This window comes from Excalfactoria chinensis, chromosome 2 (genome assembly GCF_039878825.1).
Source record: "Excalfactoria chinensis isolate bCotChi1 chromosome 2, bCotChi1.hap2, whole genome shotgun sequence".
Taxonomy (NCBI): Eukaryota; Metazoa; Chordata; class Aves; order Galliformes; family Phasianidae; genus Excalfactoria; species Excalfactoria chinensis.
In genome coordinates, this window is record NC_092826.1 from 139384992 (window position 1) to 139410775 (window position 25784).

At 45.0% G+C, this 25784-nt stretch overlaps 1 protein-coding gene across 2 annotated transcripts in view; it reads left to right on the forward strand.

Moving 5' to 3' along the window:
• WNT3A (Wnt family member 3A) overlaps window positions 1-12764 on the forward strand; it is a 79882-nt gene extending 67118 nt beyond the window's left edge. For both annotated transcript variants that reach the window (XM_072329208.1, XM_072329207.1), the window contains exons 3-4: window positions 8906-9171; window positions 12233-12764. In XM_072329208.1, coding sequence (XP_072185309.1) covers window positions 8906-9171; window positions 12233-12712 — 746 coding nt within the window. In that variant the 3' untranslated portion in view covers window positions 12713-12764. The remainder of the gene's footprint in view (window positions 1-8905; window positions 9172-12232) is intronic.
• The last annotated feature ends 13020 nt before the right edge of the window (window positions 12765-25784 follow it).

Here is a 25784-nt window from a genome sequence, read left to right on the forward strand (position 1 = left end):
ATTGGCACACAGCTTCCTTTTGTCTCAAGCCTTCCAGGGACATCAGGCGGATGGGGAGACAAGGGTAATTTGGGGCAGTTTGAGGGACCGTGAGTTTCAGGCCTTGAGACAGAGATGAAATATTCAGAAGACATTTGCGGGAGGTGGGGGGGAACCACTGCTGAGCATTTCACACATGACCAAGCCAACAGAAAGACAGATAAAACGTGCTTGCATTGAGCAGGGTAGGTAGAGAGACATACATGACAATGATTAGATCGACAGCGAGATTGGGCAATAGAGAAGGAGATAGGGGGATGTTTGCTTTGTGAGCGGGTTACTGATACCAGACCATCCTGCTGATTTGCTTATCTTGGGGGTCTGCTTACCTGCAGTCACCTGGGGTTATTTTGACAGCAGCTAATTAGCAGGAGCATTCCAGCCCCCGACCCACCCTGCTCTGCTCAGCCAACAGCGCCCATTGGCCCCGCTCTATGAGCTGGCTCTACCTGTTTGGGAGCACAGGCACTGGAGGTTGCAGCTTCAGTGTGCTCAGTGCAATGAAAACCATAAGCAACCAACAAGGAAAGAAAAGAAAGAGAATAAATAAAACCACTGTTCACATGTTTGAGAGGAACTTGGCCTTCAGGATTTTACAAACCGAATTCATCCAACCTCATTCCATCCAACATTCTCTCTTATCGTTCGTGTTCCCTGGCAGGAATTGCCCATTTAATAATTTCCCTCCAATGATCTGAATCACGGCTAATCTGATCAAATGTCTTTTTAGGGCCTTTCATCTTTGCAGGGATGTGTTGACACTAGCACGCTGGTGCAGAGGAAACAAGAACTCAATCAGAACTTCGTTCAAAACACAGATGGGACCCAAACCTAACCTTTCCTTTAAGATATGCAAAAGTGTGGTTAGCTTCTTGTTATTATGCTTCTCATTTGCATAAGTCTTTGCATTTTGGGGCCTGATTTTTACGAGGATAAAATAGTCAAACAAACCCCGGAGCTGGATTTTGATGAGAAACAGTGCAGAATCAGCTGGGCATGGAGTTGGCATGGTTTCTTGTGGTGAAGGGCAGAGGCTGTGGCATCATGCAGAGCCCGGCATGAAGCTGTAAGGGAGCTCTGTGGGATCTGTGGGCGTTCTGCACTCATGAGTGCTCTGTGGTGGGAGAGCTGCATGTATTCCATCCCTTTTGAGGGTTAGACCTAATATTGTTGTTTACCTGCAGCCACCAAACACTGGGATTTTTGCAAAGTATTCTCCCCTAAGCACAGAGAGAAGCCTGCTTAGGAAATGCTTCTAAAGACCAAGGGACCCAAGACAAACCTACACATCACAAAAAGGCAGCATGTATTTGGGTTTCGGTAGCACGTGGCTCCAAACCACTCAGATCAGTCTGTAAACCTATGCTGTCATATTGCAAAGGGCTGTCAGGGGAAAGGAGCTGATGATCCTTCTGTATCCAGAAGTGCTGTGCCATAATAGATTCTACTCTTGTCCAAGGGATCCCATGTAATCCTGCTCTTCTTGAAAAGACTGATGGAAGTTTGAGTAGTGGTGGAGGTTTCTTCCCTGTAAAATACAGAGCTGCTCTGGAAAGTCCTGGAGGTACAGCCAAGTCTAGATAAGTCTAGATAAGTCTAGATGAGATGCTGATCTGAAGGTAGCCGTGGTCTGCACAACTCAGCATATATGGAGGTTGAGGTACCAATGTTCTCCTAGAATCATAGAATCATAGAATCATCAAGGTTGGAAAAGACCTCCAGCATCATCCAGTACAACCATCCAACTATTACCAATATTTCCCCACTAATCCATGTGCCCTGGAAGGCACTATGCAAGAGTGACACAAGCATGAGCATCACTCCTTGTGTAATGAGACAAGATGCAGTATATGGCAAAGAGAAAAAATCTCCCTTTTGCCCTTCTCCTCTGTAACATGGTAGGCTGATATAATACTTAAAGCTCTAGCTATGGGGTGTAAGCTGAACTTTCTGATTGTCCTCTATGGATAGTACACCAGATCTGCTCAGTGGTGTGAGTCAATAGAGTATACTATTTGAATGCATCTGTGAGTGTTTCTTTATGTTTCATGACACATGAATTTTGTGTATTTCTGCAAATAGGGAAACTGAAGCAGGTTATGTGGTTGCTCATGTCCAGAGAGGGTCTTTGGTCAGTATTTGTAGCCCACTGGGTGATGCAGTCATTGGGATCCAATCTTTCTGTAGACTTCCTAAAGCTTTCATAGATATCTGAGAATAACATGGACTTTTAAAGCTTCCTGCCTGACTGATTCTGTTGTGATTAAATGGAAACTCAGAGCCTGGCACTTGGCTAGATGGCATTTAGACTTGGAGGAGGACCAAGTACAGAAATGGAAGCTATAAGCACAATCAAGATCTCTTCCTACTGCTTTGACTTTGGAAAACGCTTTATAGTCAACATAATGATAGGCAGTATGAATGTGGGAATGTGCTCTTTGTAATGATTTGCCCTACCACCAAGAAACGTGGCTTGCCCCTTTCTTTCTTGTGATGAGCACATCCAAGGCCACCACTTGTTCCTCTTCACCTTCCCTAGCGGGTGGAAGGGGTATCTTTAAAAACAACTCACAGCCTTGGTAAAAGGATCCCATCTCACTGTGCTGAAGGTGTAATTGAGGAGACTCCAGCAGCAGGCCTGGAGATGCTGATGCAGGATGTGTTGAGACTGGCAAGGCTGGGTTGGGGGAATATGAACACTGAGACCACTATGGAGCAGAGCTAAAGGAAGCCTGAAGCTGGGCCAGTCAGCTTTTATAAACTCCTTTTAGTTGATTTATCTGAGCTGAAATCTTCTATTGCTACAATCAGGATTGGAATACCTCTTAGGCTATAAAAGCCAATATTTTGTTTCCAGCATTCCCAGTATTTTCCCTGTGACACCTCTGTGATCCTCCTCCACTTTTACTATGGGAACAACTCTTGTTCCCCTCCAGCACTTGGACACCGTCTCTGCAGCATGGATGGATCTTTCAGACAACATGTGCCAAGGGGATCCCTGTTCTCCATTTTCACATGAATGCCAATATTTAATACTACTGATTGGCATACCATTTTCTTCTTCGTGATCATAAAAAAACAACTGCCTTTAGACACTTTGTATTTCACCTTTCCTCCTTTTTTCCCTGGGGAAAAAAAATGCATCCTGTGATCAGAGGTGTGACCCTTCACTTCTTTCCTCACCAGTTTTTGCTAAAGGGATTGATCTTGCGCAAGGAGCATCACAAGGGGGAAGACTTCATCTCCATGTACTGAATCCTTGGTCCTTGGCTCTGACGGAGCTGTTGGTTGGTAGGTTTAGCACAGAGGCTGAGTGAGTTGTGGGGCCTTGAGTCAAAGGCTGGGCTCTCTAATCCCTCAAAGTTCATATCACAAATTCCTCACCGTTTTTGGACAATTCCTTCCACCCCTGTAGCAGCCATATCTTACCTGCAAGAAGGATCTATAGTAACTAGGAAGAAACTGAGCCATTAAGAAAGGCTCTCAGTCTAAAAGGTGGGGCTGTGCTGACTCCAAATGCCAGAATCGCCAGGCTGCATCCAGTTTTATTTCCAGTTTCTTTGGTTTAGGGTTTTATTTAGATTATTATTTTTTTTTTTTAATCCAGAGTCAACGTAGTGTCAACTCTTGTGCAAATCCTAGCATGAGAGCTGTGGGTTTGTATTCCCTCAGGCCAGGGAGGGGATTTAAACCCTTTCTCACACTCTCTGGGTGCATGCCCTACCAGACAAATGTTGGAAAGCCTTTACACTTTCAACCCCTCAGAGATGAGTTTTCTGAAACAGGTTGCCTGGGCGTCTAAAATAGCTGACACAACAGATAGCTCTCTCTTCTGCGTTAGCTTTGAAAAACAAAGCAGAGAGAAAGCAACGTGCTCCTCCCCGAAGTCCCGTTGAGCAGTTGGGATATTTTCTCTATTTTAACCTGCTTCCAAAGTAATTCTCCTAAGATCTCTAAAGAAATTGTTGGAAATTTGAGGCTTGCAGCCATGTCACTGCAGTGCCATTCCTAGTGTGGGCTTGGGAGAATGATCCTCTATTCAAGAGCAGAAACACTAATGATCAACAAGGAGGAATGTCCAACACCTGGAGATTCTTTCCTTCACTGTCACACATCTCCAGGGACAATCTGTGTCAGTTCTGTGCTTTTTTTATGGTGTCCACACATCACCTAGACCCAAAAGGCACCCAGTCAATGTTTCACACCAAGGGCCATGTTTTAAAAGGGATGGCAGATAGATCCTGGAGAGTAGAATACTGCTGGCATGGGAGGCTGATCTCCACAGAGCAGAGTGAGTAGCTGTTCTACAGACATCAGGGTCTCATATACTAAGGAACTTCCATACCTTCAGTAGGAGCACCCAGAAAAGTGGGATGCTGAGTCCCTCCTGCTCATCTCTCTGTTCTCCAGGCTGCTGAGGGCTCCTTCCTTCCTCAGCAGGTGTACAGCCCAGAGCCACCTCAAGCAAGAGACCCTCCTTTCTTTCCTAAGACTGCACAGATCTTGCTGCTGTCTTTTAAGAAGCCCTCAGTGTAAATAGCAGTTCCTCCCTCTTTAAGAAACATCCTAGCTCTTCCAGCTGCGGTCCAAGGCACAGAATTTGCAGTTTCAGTTCCTAACATATCTCTAGATGATATGACCCTCTCAACAGGAGCCTGCTGCTACCTTTATCCAGCTGAGCAGAGAGCCAGGAAAGATGTAGGGTGTCAACAACAGAAAGAACAGGGCTCAGTGCTATAGTACAGAAGTAGTGGACTGTGAGTTTTCCAGACAAAAATGGACCATTATATCCATCCTTCTGCTTCACCTTAGTCTCTCTTCCCTCACATCTGGAATATCTGTCTGACCTGGGGTTCATCTTTGAGTCACCAAGAGAAAGACTGAGGAAAAATAAGTCACTGTCTGGGCAGCAGTGCCTATGAGAGCAGGTTTTGTATGTTAGATAGTCAAAATATTTATGTGGTTATTCATTTGCCTTTCTCATCCCACATCTTGACGGGCCCTTTGTTCAGCTCCAACACCTTCTACCTACAGTTCTGAAGACATCACTAAACTGAGCATTGCTCCAACCCGTCTTGCTCCTTTCAGGCAATTGTAGAGAATGATGAGATCTCCCCAAGCATCCCCTTCTCCAGGATGAACCATCCCACTTCCCTCAATTGCTCCCCATCAAGACTTGTGCGCCAGACCCTTCATAGCTCTGTTACCCTTCTCTGGGCACATTCCAGAGCCTCAGTGTCTTTCTTGTAGGGAAGGTCCCAGAACTGAACACAGTACCAGGGTACCTTATTACCCCCCTCCTTGTCTCCAGACCCTCCAGGGAAAGTTGAGAGCAGGAGCAGGCAGGAATTAAACAAGCCAGAGCAATGGTGACCTTGTGCTGCACTGAAAACAAAGTGTTTAAGATGCTCTTAAGCCATCATCCCCATGAGGTACAAGTCCCTAGCAACCTCCCTTTGCCAGATGACTTTCCAGAGACTCTCTTCAAGTCCTAAGGAGATGCTTGTCTCCTGCTACCAGAACCACCCAGAGAGGAATGAGGTGACCTGACCAACATACTGCACTTTCCTGTTATCTTTGCTAAGTCTCTTGCATTTTTATATGGCATCTTAATAACCCCTCATTTCCATTACAAGTGCATGCTTTCCTTCTGCTTATCTGTATCTCTATACACTCCTTCTCCATTCCTGCAGCCACACCGCCTCCAGCTACAACCTGGGGAGCTCTCCGGTGCTCCATAGGGTCAGGTCTGCTCGGTAATGGGAGTTCAGCCCCATAACTGGGGAGGCAGCAGGACGTGATTCAGGCGATGGCTCTCCTCCATCTGCGTCAATATTGAACTTGCTGCCTGAAGTTAGGGGCAGGAGAAGTAAACCCAGTGCCCTAATTTCATGCAGTCATTAAAGAGATTGGCTGCAACTTTCTCAAGAGACAAACTCCTAACCTCAGTGCCCGGGGCCAGATTTCAGCTTTGCTCTGCCTGCCTGCATTCCCCAGGTAGTTACCATCAGATACAATGCTATTTGCTTCCTGTTGTGTGCTGTTAAGTGGTGGCTGCACTCCACCCCAGGGGTGGCTGCATTTCAAAAGCAGGGGAGTGATTACCGCGTATACAAGCTGTAAAAGGCAGTGGGCTTTTTTTTTTCTGGGAAGAGCCAAGTATGATCCCAGCTTCTTAAGGTAAATCCTATCAATACCCTCCCGGAGCTGAAGGCTTTCAGTAAGGGCCAGCAGCAGTGCGCAGTTGATGTAATAGACTGGGATTTAGGCAGAGCCGGGTACCTGCAGCCAAAGCTGTGCTGCTTTGCACCCCTGTTCAGCTGTGCCCAAGCTCTGGAAAATGCAGTTTTGCAGCCCCTCCTGATGCTCCCTGGGTTTTGGAGAGCTCTGCAGCTGCATGCAGGGAAACACCTCTGTTCTGAGCTCATGAGGCCCTCCAAAGCCCAGGTAGAATGCAGGACTTGAAGTCTCCTATCCCTCCTAACGCAGGGCCCACACAACACAAAGACTTCTGTACAAACGCTGTGGTTGCAGCTGCTTTCTTTCCAGTCCTAGCATGGTAAGGCTCAGGGGATCTCCAAGGCATTTGCAAACATCTTCTTCTGTCAACCTCTTCTCCCATGTAACAGCGATAGGAAAAGAAGGGATGCTCTCAAGTTGTTCCTGGGGGAGGTTCATGTTGGATATTTGGAAGAACTTCTCAGAAAGAGCAGTGCTGCAGTGGTACAGGCATTGGCACAGGGAGGTGGTGGGGTCACCATCCCTGAAGATGTTCAAGGACCTTGGAGATGTGGCACTGAGGGACGTGGGCAGTGGGCACGGTGGGATGGGTTGGGGTTGGACTTGAGGATCATAGTGGTCTTTTCCAACTTGAATGATTCTATGATGAGTATGATCATATGGAAAGACTTCAGGATTAGTTATGCTGCAGCTGGAGGCAGCAGAGGTGTTTCAGCTATTCCCCAGACACTGTATCTTCCAACTCTCTGCCAGAGGATAATGGAACTCATCCCAGCAGTTTATCTGACTGGATTCTGTGAGAAACGTTTGCCTTTCACTGATGGTAAGGCTGGCCATTAATCACCTTGGAGACACTGTATCAACCTCCCCATGCCGGAGGTTTGGTTTCTGGATGCCATTTGAGCTTAGGCAAGAGCAAAGTGCTGAGTCCTCAGACCTGTTAGAACTGGACTCACCTGGTCATGCTCTGAAGCCAAGCTTTTGCACAATGAAAGAGCTGCGTGGTCACCAGCTTTGGGAAGCTGGGAGCCTTCAAGGTGGAGAGATGCTGAATAGGGATTTTTAAAAGTCACACTGTGGAACTGAGTGTTCCTGCATTTTCTGGCTCCCACAGACTTACTAACCTCATGATGCGCACTAACGTTGTGTTCCAGAACATTGCTCATACCTTCTGCTTGTAAGTTCATGCACATTATTTGATTTGCTTATTGCTGTGTTTGGTAGTCTTCCCAAAGCAAAGCAGCACTGCACAAGTTCTTGCTTAAGCCTTCAGTCCAGGTTTGATTTCACCCTGAGAATACACTGGTATTTTGGCTTGGCGTATTAAACTCTCCTTGTGTTAGTAAAGCCTGGAAGCATCTAGAAATTAAAGATTAAGCCAAAAATGCCCAGGCAGGGAAAGCTCAGATCATCAAAATGTGGTGCAGAGAACATGAGGGAGGATTTGTGGGGGGATATCATCAGATGAAGCAAAGCTTGATGGAAGTTGGTGAAGCTGCATCAATTGGAACCTGACTTCCTGCCTTCATGGGAGAGGTCATATTTCAGCGTGGTCCTATTCTAATCATTCAACCATTCAAAAGGTATCAGAGACAAAATGCTTTCTTGGTCAACTGGTCTATAGGCAAGCGGTGAGCTCATGTGGTAAGATATACAAGGTTAAGGAAGGCAGGTTGTTAGAACCACTGTCTTCTTAGGACTGCCTCAGGGGACTGAGAACAGCCTTTTTAATGATAAAATGTCATTTTCCTGAAGCCAAAACACATTGCAGAGATGTTTTCTGAGGTGTAGTGTTGAACTCCACAGTGACTTCCAGTCAGTGAAGAAACAGAATGAAATGAAAACTGCAAATAAAGCTGATCCTGTGGTACATTCCTATTTTCAAAGCAGTTTAAAAGGTTTTCTTCTCAGCACTGGAAACCAGGAAAGCCAGGCTAACACTGAGCTGCCCTTCTCTTCCCATCTCTATCTATGAGGAAAGGCTGTGAAGGAAGGTTTCCTCTGAGGTCATGGAAACATTTGGCTGTTCCCATCCAGCATATGAGGCAATGGGCAGAAAAGGAGAGTTCGTTCCAGTCCCCTTGGCCAGGAATTTAGTCAGGCAAAGTGAGCAAAGCTTTAGAAACCTGCATGATGCCATGTGTTGAGCACTGTCTCCAAGGTGGCTTTAGAATGGAGGGTAGGGATAATGCTTAGTTTACATAGTTAGGATAAGGAAGCGTCTGTCCATCCTGATATTTGCCCACCTTCCAGCCATCAGCATCTCTCCCAGTGAAGGAGCAGTGAGTGTTGGTCTCACCATGAAAGGCAAAGGCTGATGTTAACTGTAGACTTGCATTTTTATGGCCCAAATTCTACTCATCAGAAGCCAACACTGAGGCTCTGTGAGTGGCTAAGTGAAGCACTGCCTGCAAATTAGTATGTAATATAGTTTATAAGCCCTGATATATTCAGCTTTGGATCACTTTTTGTTTTGCCATAGCCCTGTCCTAAGAACTCAGTTAAATTGTGTTGGATGCCAGGTTGGATGGGGCCATGTCCTCAAGAGAAGATGTTCACAGCGTTGATCACAGCCACATGTGGTCCTTTTTGCTGGCCAATGTTCATTGGTTTCTTTCTTTCACAGCTACCAGGGAATCCGCCTTCGTCCATGCCATTGCCTCTGCTGGAGTGGCTTTTGCAGTGACCAGGTCCTGTGCTGAGGGCTCGGCCACCATCTGCGGCTGTGACACTCGTCACAAGGGCTCTCCAGGGGAAGGCTGGAAATGGGGAGGCTGCAGCGAGGACGTGGAGTTTGGGAGCATGGTGTCTAGGGAATTCGCTGATGCCCGAGAGAACAGACCAGATGCTCGGTCAGCCATGAACAGGCACAACAATGAAGCTGGAAGAACCGTAAGGACATTTGGTTTTACCTTTCTTGATCTCTTATACTGATTTCTTACTAACAGGAGTAATCAAACCAAAATCGGCGCTGATTTACGTCGTAAAGTGGTGATACATGTCCCAGAATGGTTCTTTGCTGGGAGGTGACCAATGAATCCCTATGCCTGGTCTTAAAGTAAATTCACCCACTCAGATGTAAATGTCTGACTTGGAGTTAATTGTCTATATCCCTCCTTAGGAAGTGGATCAAAACAGGTGGCACTAGGGTGGAATATGAAGCATGAAGTTTTGGATCTTGAAACAGCTCAGTTGGATGATGCCCTATTTGTGCCTGGGTGTAGGTTGAAGTGCTGTATGGCCAAAGATGTCTGTACTGTAGACATCTGAAGTTAAGAGAAGTGAACCAATATTTACAGGGAGGATTCAGCTGATTAAGCAAAGGCAATTTAGTTTAACCCAAGAAAGATATTCTGGAGCATCCAGTCTTTCCTTGGACTTCCAACGGGAAAGACTATGGGCCTTCTGCAGGTTCTCTTCCATCTCTGATCTGATGCCTTGGACACTCGTGGAGCTTGGAAGTGATGTCATGTCCTTGTGCTTCAGCAGCTGAATCCTAATCTGAGTGCAGCAGTCATGCAGAACACATACATCCAGGCCTAGCTATAAAAGAACTCAGCTGCCTAAAGTGAGATTTGGGTAGCCAAATGTACAACTGCAGATCCCTTCTTTCATACTGCAGACCTATAAAGCTATCAATATCTCAGCTTGTGCCTCAGAAGCCCCCAGCATTTGTACCACTTCGGGTATGTTGTCTAGAAGGGCCCATCCTGGTGGAGAAAGCTGAATTGATTGTTTCTGTGGAGTGTTTTCCTTCAGGAGCTCTTGAAGGGAGCCTGATGCCTTGAAGCCTTTCCTCTGGTACCCCTATCCTGCCCTGTAGACAGAGTGGGGAAAAGCAGGAGAGCATTTCTCACCACCCCTCTTCTCAACAGTGTTCTATTTCCCAAGATGTGTTCAAAGGAAAACGAGAGAGAAAGTGACTCTGTTGCCTTCAGATTTAAAATGGACCATGCCCCAAAGCCAGATAGTGTGTTTTCACTTCTGCCACTGAAATAAATATATGAGGGAACTGATAGTTTTGCCCTCATCTCAATGGCTGGCTCATAAACAGTGAATCTTTTTTTGTAAGGTGGAAAAGTCCCTATCACAGGACATTCTCTTTTTATCTCAGGAATAGTCCATAAATGCCCAAAGAACATAATCTATAGGAAACAATTTGTGAAATTAAATCGCAAAGCTTTTACTAATGTAGACCGTTCCACCTCTCCTGTGAGAACTGTTTTTCTTTCTCACATAATAAGATTAAATTAGTTCATCCCTCAGTGCAGGAAAGATACATCACCGCAATCAAAAGAGGTTAATGTGGTCTTTTTCCCTCAGGATAAGGCCTCACATGTGCCTAGGAGGATGTATGACTGTGCAGACCCATAGCAAAGCCAGCACAGTTGTGCGATGCTAGGAAACCTCTGTTCTTGCTCAGACTTTGTGTGAGCTCTTCAGGTAGATGCTGCCTAACCTCTGTGGAGTGATTCCACCTCACACCATAGGACAGCAGGTCTGAAACATGGAGTACAATCTATCAAGATAAAGAAATACCACCTGAAACAGAACTTGTCCGCAAAGTAAATACGAGGAGTAATGTGGTTTCCTCAAGACCTGACCCAAATTATCCGAGGTAATCCAAAGAAGTGTGCATTCCTGGGATAGGTGATGAGATGCAGAGGACTGTGGGGAAGCTGGGTAGACTGAAAAGGAGGGATTTACCTTAAAGTGAGAATCCCAGGAAAAAGATGTGCTGTGAGCAAAATCCCTGTGATCTCATGTCTTGCAAGGTCTTGTGACTGTCAGTGTTGGCACTGAGTTATTTCTGGTTATTTTACAGTTTTCAACAATTCTGAACATCTGAAATCCTCTGTTTTATAAACTAGTGTTTGCCATTTTCACCATGCCAGCACTCCATGCTCAAGCGGTTTCAGCTAAGCCTGAGCCCACAGGCAGTGTTTCATATTAGTTCCCACATGAGCTCAAACCCTACCACCAGGCCAGCAGCTTTGATTAAGTTCAGCATGAATACACGAACCAAACATTTTGTGGTTCCCTCTCATTGTTAATTACAACCTCTTTTGTGGCATGTGATACTCCGTAAATAACGCAGGAAAGCACCTGGTGAACATCAAGGTGCTGAATCATGGCAAATCTCTTGGACTCAGGCTGCCACTCGTCTGTTCACGTACCCAGAAATTTGCTGATCAGCCTGAAAGTGCAGATTATCAAATGAGTGTCATAAGGCTGAGAATACCTCAGAGCAGCATCTCTGGAAACCTCTGGACTAATTTTATGAGTGGCGAGGGTATCCTATGATCAATAATCTCCCTCCCGTACATTCTAGGATGGTGCTTTATGTTGAAATGTGAGCTTTCCAAAGTCAGAAGTTGAGCTCCTATTTATTTATTTTTGTCTTCTAAATGGTCTTAAGAAAATCATATTTGCTTGAAAATAAACAACGCATTAGTTTTCAGGTTTCTGAACATGGCCACCAATAAGGCTAGAACCATGTTTGGTGAAGTGAACGTGAAAACGTACAAAATAAATGGAGTTATGGTCTGAATGTTCAGGACGTTTCTCATTTCTTCATCTTGCAAATGGAATAGCTGTATATTTCACTCCTGAAGGCATTAGTTTAGTAGGTTTCTCCTCTCTTTGCTTTTCTGCATGGATATGTCCAAATTGTATTCTTGGGTGGCAACACTGAAATATTCATATATGAACGCTGGTAGGAAAAAGTTTAATGTGTATGAAATCACTTCAGCCTGTACTGAAAGCAATCAGTAGATGTTTAAAATTGGGGTGAGAATCGGAGGTAGCTACAGAAAGTAACTTTCTGTTATCCCAGCTTTAGGATATGTAGGATTCTATGGTTCTATATCCTGGCTGTATTGGAAAATGCAGTATGTATTTCGATGGCAGGCTAATGTCTTCCCTCTGCTTTTTCTCACCTTCTCTTTTCCAGTCTATTATTGAGCTCATGCATCTGAAGTGCAAATGTCACGGCCTCTCGGGCAGCTGTGAAGTGAAGACCTGCTGGTGGTCTCAGCCTGACTTCAGGGTCATCGGGGACTACCTGAAGGACAAATATGACAGCGCTTCAGAAATGGTGGTGGAGAAACACCGGGAATCCCGTGGTTGGGTCGAGACCCTCCGGCCCAAATACAACTTCTTCAAGGCTCCGACTGAGAAGGACCTGGTTTACTATGAGAACTCACCCAACTTTTGCGAGCCCAATCCTGAGACGGGTTCCTTTGGGACTCGTGACAGGATCTGTAACGTCACTTCCCATGGGATTGATGGCTGTGACCTTCTGTGCTGCGGCCGCGGGCACAACACGAGGACTGAGAAACGGAAGGAGAAGTGCCACTGTATCTTCCACTGGTGCTGCTACGTCCGCTGCCAGGAATGCATACGAGTCTACGATGTCCACACGTGCAAATAAAGAGCGCAAGCCCCTTTGACGGGCTCCAAGAGGAGAAACAGATTCGAGCCTACTTCCTCTGAGGTTGCAGACAAGAGAGAAGTCTACTTTTTTTGATATTAAAAGAATAATAATAATAATAATAATAATAAAAATTAAAGGCTAAAAACTGGTTGGATAGAATAGGTCTAATGACTTCTGGGCTATCCTGAGGTACATCTGGCGGTCACACAAGTTAAGCCGCAATGATGCATCCCGTAGGAGACAGCGGCTTTTTAGCTGGCTGACAACGCAGAGCTGGAAAGAAGAGCATCAGCAAAAGCATGGATTGGTTCTGCTCTCGCCCACCTGAAGTGATTTGTGTGACTAAGTGTCCTTTGAAAGACTTGCATCTTCCTAGATATCTCCTTCTCCCTCAGCCAGAGATAGGCTGTGTTGGACGCCAGCACTAAGCTTTCTGAGATCTATCTACATACCCAAATGGCCAGACTCTGTGCAAAAGAGCAACAACGACAGCAAAAGAAATAAAAGCAGATAAGTTAATGATGTAAAAAAAAAAAAGAAAAAAAAAAAAACAAAAAAAAAACAGAAAAAGAAAGAAAAAAGAAAGAAAAAAAAAAAAAAAAAAAAGGAATGAAATTCTCTTTTACTTTTACCTTGGAACCAGAGAAGTCTAGAAATATATGATAGAGCTGTAGAGTGGGCAGGCTCTTGACATGAACTTTTTAGCATAGCAGCTTCTGCCAAATTTGACATAGGATGCAGTGGCACCTACAGAGAGGGAGGGAGGGAGAAGGCGAAGGAAAGGGATAGAGAACTGCCAGTGGTTTCCTGCAAATGCCTTGTTGGTGCACAGGTGATGTGCATGGTACAGAAGAGTTTAGTACCTGATACGTGAAGAGGACTTGGTGTGTGCATTGAGAAGGAGATGGTCCCATGATGGGACATGTTGCTCCACCTGTGTCCCAATACGAGGCTCAGCCAATGAGTTTTCATTGGGGACATGGTGCAGGGCAGTTCTCCTTGGGATGAACTCTTGCTGCTGGGAAGAGGACATCTGGCTCCTCAGCATCCTGGCTCACTCCAGAAGAGGAGGGAAGGGAAAATGTTTATTTCTCCCGCACCATCACCAAGAGTGGAAAGTACACTTAGTCCTTCCACTCTCTGCGCTTCATGCAGGCTTCCCCTTGGGCACTTAGCAAAACCCTTAGACCACAAATGTGTCAGAAATTTGACTCTGAATGACAGTTTGTCACCTGTGCATTTACATGACAGTGACCCAACCTTCACCCCCAAAGCTGGAGCAGTTTCAGCCTCTAGCCAAATTTGGTTCCTCACCTTTGTTCTGCAGCCATTCCCATCTCTAAAAGTGGCGCAGATTAAGATGTATGGAATCCAGTCTCCAAATCAGCCCAGAGATCGGGAAAGGTTGGACACAGAGCCAAATTGCCCCATCTCTGCTATTTGCTTCCAAATCCCCTTCTATACGTGTTACTCTACTTTTGATTTCATATTGCCAGATACAGAAAGAGCTCTCACTTCTGATGTAAGCATCAAGGCTTCCTTCAATCATGTGGGTATTGGGCCAAATTCTCAGCCCATTGCCTTGGTATTTACAACATCAGAGTTACTCCTGTTCATTACTAGCATAAACGAGTACTGAATCAAACATGGAGTTGTAGTCTGTTTAACTTCTAATATGCTTCCCCAATGTCCTCTTTGTCTTACTCATACCTTGAGTTCCTATCTTTGGAAAGAGACCAAGGATTGACATGTTTTTCTTTCCCATCAATCCAGGGGATGAAATGGGTTGTGATTCATTTCCCAGTGAATCACAGGAGTCTTTTCATGGACGGCAAAGCAATGTAATTATGACTGTTGGCTAGTTCAACCCTGGAAATTTATGCAGAGAAATCAGAATGTCAGCTTATTCCCAGAACTAAAAGAAAGAATATGCAGAAGAAACAGGGAATGAACAGAGCTTAATCAGAGAGAAAACAGGAGGAAATGAGGCCTCCAAGGGTTGACTCTGAGTCAAGGCATCTCCTGAGACTACTCCTAGGCTGGTGCAGTTTGTGCATCACTGTATGCCTCAGGGCTGTGCCCAAGGACACAAGCAAGTTCTGTGTGTTGGTGGAGGCACTTCTATTAATGCTCTGCAAAATAGCTGCAATGAAACAAGAGGAGATATACAGGAGAGAGGAGAGGAAAGATCAAGAGCGAGAAAAAAAGAAAGAAATGGAAAGAGAAACAACTGTTCTGTACATGTAAGCACTGCATACAGTGGATGGCCACACATCATCTGTTAGAAAGCAACAGATAACTAAAAATCAAGAAAAAGATGAACCAGTGAATGGATAGATGACTGATTTTTATAGAACAGTCAAGGGGAAAAGGAAAATCTGGTCATTATAGCAAATAAAGAAGGCCATTGCAGGGGGACGTTGCCACAGCAGCAAATATCCAGATGCAAACTATCAGGAAGGAAAACTCTGAAGGAAAACTTATAGGATGGAAGGCATTGAGGAATTTTAAAGTTGGAATAAGGGAAGATAAGTCTGATTTATTTAATATAATGCAGTGCTGGCATTCTCAGCAAGAGATTATTGGCATTTACTGCCAGAGACTTTTGTCCAAACAAAGAATGCAAACTGCTCCAGATCATGTTCTGCATCAAACCACCGACTTCAGCAGGATCACATCCCCAACTGCATTTATCCTAATATCTTTAAGCAAGGTGATTTCACATTCCTTCACGTACACCATGCCAGTGAAGGAATGGGTCAGAGCATCTGGCTTCTTTGCATGGGAGTTGGATTCTGACCCCATGCCATCCACAGCATGCTAACGTTCACAGCTTCTGCATTTGCACCAGAACGAAGCCCAACATCACTAGTGGGTAGAGCTCTTTGGGAGACATGGGAAAAAAAATAGACATCTACTGAGCAATTGCCTCTTATGGTGAACAAACAGCTTTGACTGCAGTAGTTGGATCTATCTTACCTGGCTGTGTCAAAGTTGAGCATCTACTCTAAACTATTTGTCTACTTTTCTGCTATGATCAGTGGCAGGACACAAACAAATGCAGAAGGTGATTCATCATAGGCTAGGATGGTATCTAAGCTGGGTTTGGTAAATTGCCCTCTGAATGTACCTCTGTCTTTCCACTGACCTGAGCTGATGAGCTCATACGAGATGATGAACTTTCAGACTGGGTACAGTCTGATGATGTGAAGTCCTCCATGAGTCAAAGAGGTGAAGGTGCAATCTGATCATCAGCTGAGATGGGCTGGAAGCTCTACTCCTTCATTTAAATCTGGGGTCAGGCTCAGTGCTCGGGGACTTCCAGCCCATTCAAAGTATTTTTTACAAGGCCTATGCATATTTAATAGGTTTTATTATGTAATTAGTCATCTACTAATAGTAGTAAGGGGTTGTAAAGTGTAAGTGATTGAGCAGCTGCTACTGAAGCCAATGACATATGCCTCTGTGTATTCTGCTCATGACATCAGGTCCATCTGAGGGTTCTAGTCCAAGGTCTGACTCTATCCATGTGGAAGGGAAGGGGAGCAATAGTTTACACACGTTAATTCAGGAAATGTGTTTGAAAAACTAAGATCCCACTCTGCTGTCTTCTCTTGGTGTCTCATACGAGGTTCCCACTGCAGTGAGCAGTGAGGTGCCATCCCTCCTTATCTATCACCTCAGATACAAGGGGCCTCATTTAGATAACTTTCTAAGTGCAACCCAAAGCCTTCTTCTGCCTCAGGTTCTCCAAGTCTTTCAGAATTGTAGGGTCTTCCTCACAGGGGAGATTTTGGTTATAAGCATCTAGCCACATTTTAGGTGCCCTAAGAGACTGTATTGTAATGCAGCTCTTGTTCCAATGGCATGGGACTCCCACAGGTCCTGTTTCATATGTACAAAATCTAGTGTCTAGTTGTGTCAGACACCATGGGGTACCCAAAAGGACTCATTTCTCATGATGCCTATGTGAAGATGGTTGAATTGCTCAATTGTCTGGTAATGGTTTTCTGGAAACTTCCTTCCCCCTCAGCTTGTTCTCATGTGTACTCAAAAGGCAAAGATCATTCACTTCCAACTCAGCCTCCATGGTCCATGGCATCCTTCCCTGGTGAGGTTTACAGTAATGATATCATCCAGCAAAGTAACACAGAAGTAAAAAATAAAGGTGCATAATGTAATTCCTCTTACATGCTGCTCTCCCGCCTTTCCTTTTGCTGAGCAGATGGGCTTGATGGCCACCATCAGTCCTGCATCCAACCTCATTCAAGTCAGCAGAGTTACATGCAAGGGGTGAATTTGGTCTTATCTCTTTTCTTTCTATGAAAGAAACTGAAAGTGTAGGAGCTTTTTTCTTGTCTTGGCTCAATTCTAGAATTTGGGGATTTCTCTTTCTCAGAGAAGAAAGAAACGTGAGGAGGAGAATGCGTGACATTTCCTATTACTGGTCTCCTGTGTATCTCTTTTAGCTGAGTGCCATCTCCAAAATACTTCAGAGGTCTCCAAAATGATCTTCACTCCTTACAAGGAGCTTCATGTGCACAATGAAAGCGGCCAGAAATCAATATTGAGAGGGGATTGCAGGGACTGCCACATCACAAAATGCCATCTGAGGCAGAAATCTCTGAGTTAGCACCAGGCACATCAACCCCACAAACAGAAGTGCTGTAGTCTTAGCTGGACATTGCAGGATTTTGGTGTCAGTTCACATCACAGTACAATTTCATTTGATATTCAATCTAAAATACGTTTGGATTTTCTGTGTGTTTAGCTCTTTTGCCACAGGGATGTCCAGGGATTGTAATACATTCATCGTGTGTGTTCATGTTTGCCATTTCCCCAGCCTTAAATTCAAATATTGGAGAAACGCTTCCTCGTCTTATGAGCTCCAGGTCACATTTTAGCTTCAAGGAAAGGCTTCAATGCAGAAAATCTGTGGGTATTCAGGGTTACAGCTTGAATATTCTGCAGGAGCTGGGAGTTGTGAATCCAATTCTGGGTTCTGTACTAAGGAAATCACTTCAGGCTACCCTCGGTGCCTTAATGATAGGCTTCAGTAAGATAATATAGGGCCACAAAAAAGGCCACAATCAAACTGCCCTGCAGCCATCAGCCACTGTGCCTGGTTAAAACTAATAAACAGCATCAGCTACCCATAGGAAAATGACTCCTGGCTCCTCCACAGAACTGCTGGTTGTTCGGGAGAGAAGCTGTACAGAGAGTGCAGATGATGAGAGTGAATGTGAGCTGGGTGGGAGGAGGCCCTTTCTCTTCTCCATAGCTGTCTTTCTTCTGTTCTTCATCTCCCCCCACACTAAATCTTGCATGTTACAACAGGGACTTAGCACAGGAGCAAATCTCTTCTAGATTTCCCTTATCCCATGGGGCAGCAGTGATGAGACCTGGCTCCATTTTGCTCATTGGCCTTTCTTCACGGCTTAACCCTCCATTACGTTCCCAACTCTCTCTTGTGTGCTCTGACTAAAGCTAACAAAATGCACTTCATCACTGTTCAGCACAGGGGCTGGACACTGCTGTCTCAGGTCTCTGTTAGCTGCTGCTGTGTGCAGATGTTTCCATTTGGAGGGAGGCAGAGGCTCTGGTGGCCTCTGTTTTAAGAAATGGGGAGATGTTCTCAAGTACTAAAGGGAGGCTGGGATCTGACTGCCAGGCAGTGGTACCTGAAAATGAGATTCAGGAAATGTAGGTTTCTACATGTGATCTTGAAGTCCCATACTAGCAACGATGATGAGATCCATTTGCCTAAATGTAGCATCCAGGGCTGAATTAATTATTGAAGATAGGCATCTAGAGTCATTTGGGATGCCCCAGGGTGTCCCAGTGGCTTCTGACAGCTGCTCTGGAAGAGTGCAGCCTCCCCTTAAGTCCCATGGTATATCTGCCAGCCTCATGCAGATGTCTCAGAAACCCTAGGGCATCTCAGATGGCACTAGATGTCTATGCGTGAGCAACCCAGTTGATCTCCTAATCAGTAGACATTGGAGGCAAGAGAACAATTCAGCTGGCCAAATGGAAGTGGCCACCATAGGGCAGGTTGAACCACTCTAGGCCACACTGACTGTGCTGATGATCCCCATAAGATATGGGTCTTCAGACATCTAATTGACATGGAGACACATGCTTGTGAGCATCTACAAGTGGGTGTCTCAATCTCTGAGCTGGTCTCTGCTTTGGAGATGGAAATCTGTGTCTGAACTCAGTTCTGCTCCAACTTTGATATAAAATAGGAGGCATCATTTCCATAATGCCCAACTTACAAGCGTTCCAAAGGGACCAGAAATAGGACCTACTCTATAAAAATAGTTGAAACCAATTTACTGACTGGTATGTAATGTGTTTGACTCCAAGACAGCATCTCTGCTGCTCTTCTTGGTGAGCACATAATGAAAATAAACAATTCCAAATCATCTGCAGGCAAAATCTTGATGCTATGTGAATACTATGTAGAGAAAGCTCCTGAGGCACAACAGTCACAAGCATGTTCTCCACCTGACTTTGTCTCCTTGTCTCTCTTTGTATACCTTGCTCTTATATGTATTCTGTGGACCAAGGGAGGTCTTGGACAGCCCTGCATGGAAATGGAGAGTGGGGAAGGTGTGAGGTGATGCTTTCCTCATTTTCCTTTCTTTTTTCAAGTTCCTTCTCCTTATTTATTAGTATTTATTTATTTCTCACCACTCGTTCCACTCTACCAAAAAGCCTGAAGGCACATCTGCCACAGACATAGGCTAGTAAGCAGCCGAGTGTCACCCATGCTTTTGAGGGAAGGCACCATTTCATCAGAGCTTCCTCCCAACATGCACTTGCCACCACTTGCTCAGCACAGGAAGCCCAAGTTCCCAAACTTGTCAGGCTCCCAAAACCTCCCAGATCCTTCTAGATGTGATGAAATCCTCCGCAGTGGAACCTCCACTCTGTCAATGCTCATCCCTCCAGACCTGCTTGTCCCACTGCCCACCTGTCCCTCACTGCCTGCAGCCCAGCCTTACACCTCTTCATCTCAGTGAAGATGTCTCTATCACGGCATCAATTTCAGTCACCCTTAGGCCAAAATCTGCCCAAACAGGAGACCTCTCATTGCTTTGGACTATCTGATGAGCCCACCAGCAATGTCAAAGGCATAAAACACAGCCCTGTAGCAGCACGGGGGATTTCCCCATGGTATGAAACATACTTGTCCATAAGTCAAGGACAAGTATCTTCTTGTGGGTGGGTTTTTTGCTGTTACTTTCCCTTCCCACAGACTGTCTGCCTGATCACATCACCCTGCTTAGAGCTACGTCACTGTCTGTAACCCTTCCTTAGCCTGCCCCTACCCCCACCCCACTGAGCACCCCTTTGTACTGAATGCATGTATGATACAACCTGAAATTCCAAAGCTATTGTACAAAGTAGGATCGTCACTTTTTTGTTTTTGTTTTTTTTTTTTTCCTCAGTATTTTGTTAAGTCTGATGATGATTTTTTTTTTTTTAATGATTATTTATTTTATGAATAAATGTATATATTAGTAAGAGTATATATTTGCGGAAATAACTCATCGGGACAGTGTTGTTGCTCTGCTGTTGTGCTTGTGACCTCACTGGCTTTTCCAGTTTTTCCAATACCCTCTTTTCTACTGACAGCACACTAGAGGTGTCTTGTAACTGTTCTTTTGTTACCAGTTAAGTTTGATAGATGTGTTAACTTTATAATGAAAATTAAAAAAAAAAAAAAAAAGCATTAATTTTAACCTGCGTTTGGGTATTTCTCCAACCATTCCACAGTCCCAGTTTTGATAGGATTCCATTCCATATCATGGGCTGAAAAATAGCTGGAAAGAGGTCAGGAATAAATGTTCCTGTATTCCCTTGTAGGACAGAAGCTGTGTGTTACGAAAGAAGAGATGCCACCTGAGTTGGTGCCAAACCCATAGCCACTTTCTGCAGTGACAGTCCAGTTCAGAATAGAACATGTATACTTAAACAGCCACGAGCCCGTTTCTTAGCTAAGCATCTCTGGGGCAGGGAACCATAGAATAGTTTGGGTTGGAAGGGACTTGAAGAACACCTAGTTCCAACCCACTGCTATGGGTAGGGTTGCCCCACACCATGTCAGGGTGCCCTATCCAACCTGGCCTTGAGCACCTCCAGGGATGGGGCATCCACAACATGCATTAAAGCCTCACCACCCTCTCTGTGAAAAACTTACCCTTGACTTCTAATCTCAGTCTCCCCTTATTTAGTTTTAAACCATTCCTGATTGTCCTATAGGATATAATTGGGGGAGGGCAGATCTGATGGGGAAAGCCCTGGTGTTCCTTTCACTGGAACTCTGTGCCTATTTGCCACCATATTCACAAAAACAGAAGCAGATCAGGTATTCTTGTGGCCTTAGCCCCTCACTTAGTGGGGATTTAGCCCTCGTAGGCCAGATATCTCCTCTATATCCATCCTGGATGACCTCCTTATAGAAAACTGAGAGAGCTGAATACCCCCAGAGATTCATCTCACTTCTTTAAAACATATTGCTGTGGTGATGGTGCGTGATGGTGTAGATCATCTTCTGGAGATTTCTGGTGGTTTTGGGGGGGGTATTTTTTCCTACAATGATTCTAAATGAGCAAAAAATAAATAAATGAAGACCACTTCCTACAGTTGGACAGGATGATCTTGGAGGTCTTTTCCAACCTTGGTTATTCTATGGTTCTATGAGGAGGTCCTGGGTGACCAGTAGCATACTGTGTTGTCTCAGACACAATATCCCCCCCCCCCAAACGCACACCCACACCTTGTTTCAAATGACACAGGTCAAACACCACAGAGAGCTCTCAGCATACCAGGTTCAGCATATTTTCCAGAAATAAATGATAAACATTCTTATTAAAGAGCCCTTGAGATAAGTTTGTCAAGCTGCGTTGCCTGCTTCCCCAGGTTCAAGCAAGAGTACCTTTTTTCTTTTTTGTTATGTAGATAAAGCTAAGAAATGTATGTACATCTCAGTAACTCTTACCTTCTCCGTGAGGGCATATTTGCTGTTAACCCCTATAGATCCTTTTGTGAACTAAAGAAGAGAATCTGGTATTGATATCCCACTCCCACCCCATAGCCTGAAATCTTCACCATGGGGGGAACTGCCAAAGTCCTCTGTTTTGCAGAACAGTCCCTTTCCTCTGTAAGGTAGGTAGCATGGTCTCACTGGGGTCACATTTAGCCATACCAGAGGGCTTTGCCCATGACAATAGACCTTGCAGAAGTAATCTAAAGCCACTCCAGTACCAAGTGGCAGCTCTTAGATCCACACAGACAAGGGTTTAGTCCTATCTCCAAGCAAAATGTAAGGACTGACGTGCACAGACGTGCTGATACATGGAGAGAATTAGGCATCTGTCCTCCTTGTAAAGAGCAGAGTTGAGATCGTAGCATTTCTTTGACAAATAGTGCCCTGAACTTGGGCAAAGATTTTGTTTCCAGCAAACAGCTGGTCCTAGACTGACAAGACTACTTCGCCTAACCAAACTCATGGCACAACGCTGACAGCACATCACCTCTCCTGGCTTCTTTCATAAAATCCAAGAATCGTTAAGGTTAGAAAAGACCTCTAAGATCACCAAGTCCAGCCATCAGTCCGTCCCCACCATCCTCACTAAACCACATCCCTAATTGTCACATCTCTGCAGTACTTGAGCACCTCCAGGGATGGTGACTCCATTAATCCCTGGGCAGCCTGTGCCAATGCATTAACACTCATTCTGATAATAAATCTGTTCCTAATGTCATGTCCACAAGCATCCCATTCGCATACAAACAGTAACTCGGGCAGGTCTGAGATATGCTAGATCTATAGCACATGTGCAAATTGGTCTCTGTGTGATGATCCCAAGGCTTCTGAGAGCTCCACATGTCTTCGTGCCTGAACATGAACCTGGTGGAATCAAGACACCAAGAATCAGACAAATCTGTATGTGAGCAAGGTATCCAAAGCCTCCAAAAACTTGCAGACTTGCCACACAGGCTTCACTGATTACAAGGAGTGGGATTCAGATTGCAGACTCAAACACAGAAATATAGGTGCCCACAGAACCACAGACATGCCCATCAGTGCCCTGCAGGCATTTCAAACTGGAGCATCCTGCCTGTCCTCCAGGGGCAGTTCTAGAACCATCGTGGATCTGTGTCATGCCTGGCAGCTCCAGGAAGATGTCTCAGATGGCCCAAGACGTGCCAAAAGCAACAGGCTGTTGAGATCAGGCAGGAGAATTGAGCCAGAATTTCCTGTGAACTTCCTGTTTCATGTTCCCATTATTTTTTTCATCAGTAAAGTTGAGAGAGGGATTTATTTCAGCTTCCCTGGATGCAACATCACCTGGGCTTGGTACTTGTTACACCAAAGACTCTGTAGGAGACCCATGCCCTCCTGAATCATTAGTTGGGTACCCAAAGGAATTATCCCAGGTGGTACCAGATACCTGTGTTTAGGCAAACACATTGAAATTTCAGTCTCCAGTGGTTGTAGCAGGAGTTTAGACTCTCTGAGCACATGCAATACTCTCCTACGCACGTTTAGATGTTTTAATCTGCAAGTTGAATCCCGCTTGAGCAATCAGTCCAATACAGCATCCTTTGAAGCTGTGAAAACCAGCAGCAAGCAATTCTTTGACCAGCAGCTAACCAGGCCTTGAAGAAAGAAGCTGTGACCCAATGTAATTTGAAAGCTTTGCCGTTTCATTGCTACCCAGCCTGGCTTTGGAATTTGCTTACTGATCTCTTTTATTTGCAGGTGTGGATTATTTTCCCTCATCATACAGTCATTTGGAGGCACATAGCCAGATTTGCATTCCACAGGGCTACAATCCGGTCTGGGATTTGCCTGCGAGTGTCAACAGGTGAAGTGTTAAGTAATGAACTTGGTGGTAGTGTTAAGAGGAGGTCAGCTCTGCTTTTCTTCAGGCTGCTTTCATGCAAGGACAGCAGCATTAGGTAGATTCAAACAGCCATCTAAAATAGATTAGTGCTCTCAGCCTGACCTTTGAAGCCTTACTCCATCTTTTGCATGTACTGACACCCTAAATTGTGTTTCCTTTTGTCAAAGAGGGGATACAACAAGGCTACGTTGAGTATCTCTCACCTAGTGCTCGAGAAATGAGAAATAAACTAGTTCTGTGATATTTCTTCCTGGGATATGTGAGACAATGGTCACTCCCAATTCTGCAGCACTGATGTGTGTGGGAAGTGGTGGTAGCCATGAGGTGCCAGCTTGTTATAGTGAGGATTTATTTCATGCAAGCATCCATAGTCTTGGACCTGTTTTTTCTGTCCTAGTCATTGCTGTTGGGTCATGCAGGCAGTCTTTCGTCCAGGGGATATCAAGGTCACTGTGCAAAACTAAATGTGAGAAAACGACCCCAGGACAGCCACACAGCAACGGCAACAGGCAGCAGTCGGAAATCCATGTGCAAGCCTCCCCCTTCCTATCAGACAGAGTAGAGTCTTGACTCTCCTGGCTGAGTCACCATCTGTCCTGAGTGACTGATAACTCCAGCCCAGTCTTGAGCAACCTTACAGGAACTCTGATTTCAACAACCTGTAGCTTTCCTAAGGAAAAATGCTGCCTTTGAAATTGCTGCTCCCCTCTCTGCTTCTCGCGCTGTTACCTCGCAAAGCTTGGATTCCAAGCACTTTCAAAAATAAAGTAGCTGGGGTCCCACCCCTCTTTTAGATCCACGTTCACAGTTGAGGTTGCAAGCAGCCTTCAGCTAGTTGCTGCGAATAAAGATAGGTGTTTGTTGTTTTTTTTCTGTAGAGATTGATTGCTGTCACACATAGACTGAAATGATACACAGCACCTTCAAACACCCAGCAGTTGGTTTTATCTTCTATGCTGCCAGAAGATTGGACTTTGCAGGAGTTCTCTTTAAAGTCATGGTCCCTGCATTGTCAGCTGGGACAATAGAGTGTCTTAATGAGGTGGAGCTGGCAGGACAAGTAAATAGCCCTGAAGTGGGTACATGAAGGACTTGGGCTGATATGAACAGCTAAATCAATAGACACATGTTACTGGTTCAAACATGGAGTGGGAATACCATCCCCCATCTTTCCTCACTGGGTCACCAGGGAGGAGTTTGGCACATGGAGGGCTGTCAAGGAGCTAACCTTTAGGGTTGTTAATTAGTGATAATTGAGTGGTCCTCAAGAGTTCTGACTAAGTTCCTTGGCTGCTACAGGTTGGCAGGGCCTGCTTGGCGCACCCAGTCTCAACTGCAAATGTTGTTCCTGTGAGAGAGAAAGGTTACACATTAAAAGGCAACAGACATTCCAAATTCATGTGGAATGACATGCAACCCAAAGGCTGGCTGCACAGCTTCATTGAATTAGTTCTTCCTCCCCTGTAATTAGGAGGGTTTGAGATCTGGCTGCTATTGTTGTGATGATAGTCTCGATCACAATCATACTCCCTGCTTTGTGGAGGTGTCTCCAGTGCCCACCACCACCGAGGACCACCCCTAGTGCTGGGTGATGTTGCAAATACAAGACAAGGCAATGGACCTGATCCTAAAGCTTTCAAGTCCACATAGTGTTTTTTTTTTACCTAGCCCCGTTTACATCTATCAGCAATGATGGAATATAAACACCCCCTGGCTATTAGTGTAGGTTGCCTGAGCCAGTTCGCCTGTTGGCAGAACAGCCATAGCCAAGGAGGCCACCAAGTCATACCTGTTGAGCAGATTTCTTGTATGTCATCTGAATGCAAAATTAACATTAAGGTCATAACAGTAACACGGTCTGGTTTAACTAGAGAAAAATGAGGTCCACCTTCTAGCAACAGTTATCAGAAGTGTTATATCAAGGAAATTAGTTGTTTTTTTTTTTTCCTACGTGAAATTTGGAAGTAGTACAAGTCAATAAAAAAGTTGCCTTGCTGGCATGAAGAAGGTGGGAACTGCTCTGCAAGTAGAGGCCATGGGCTAAAAGCTGACATGATCTGCAAAAAAGAAATCCCGAAGTAGGCAGGCATGGAGAGACAATACGTCTGAGAAAGGAATATAGAACAACCATCCACCATTTCTCATCA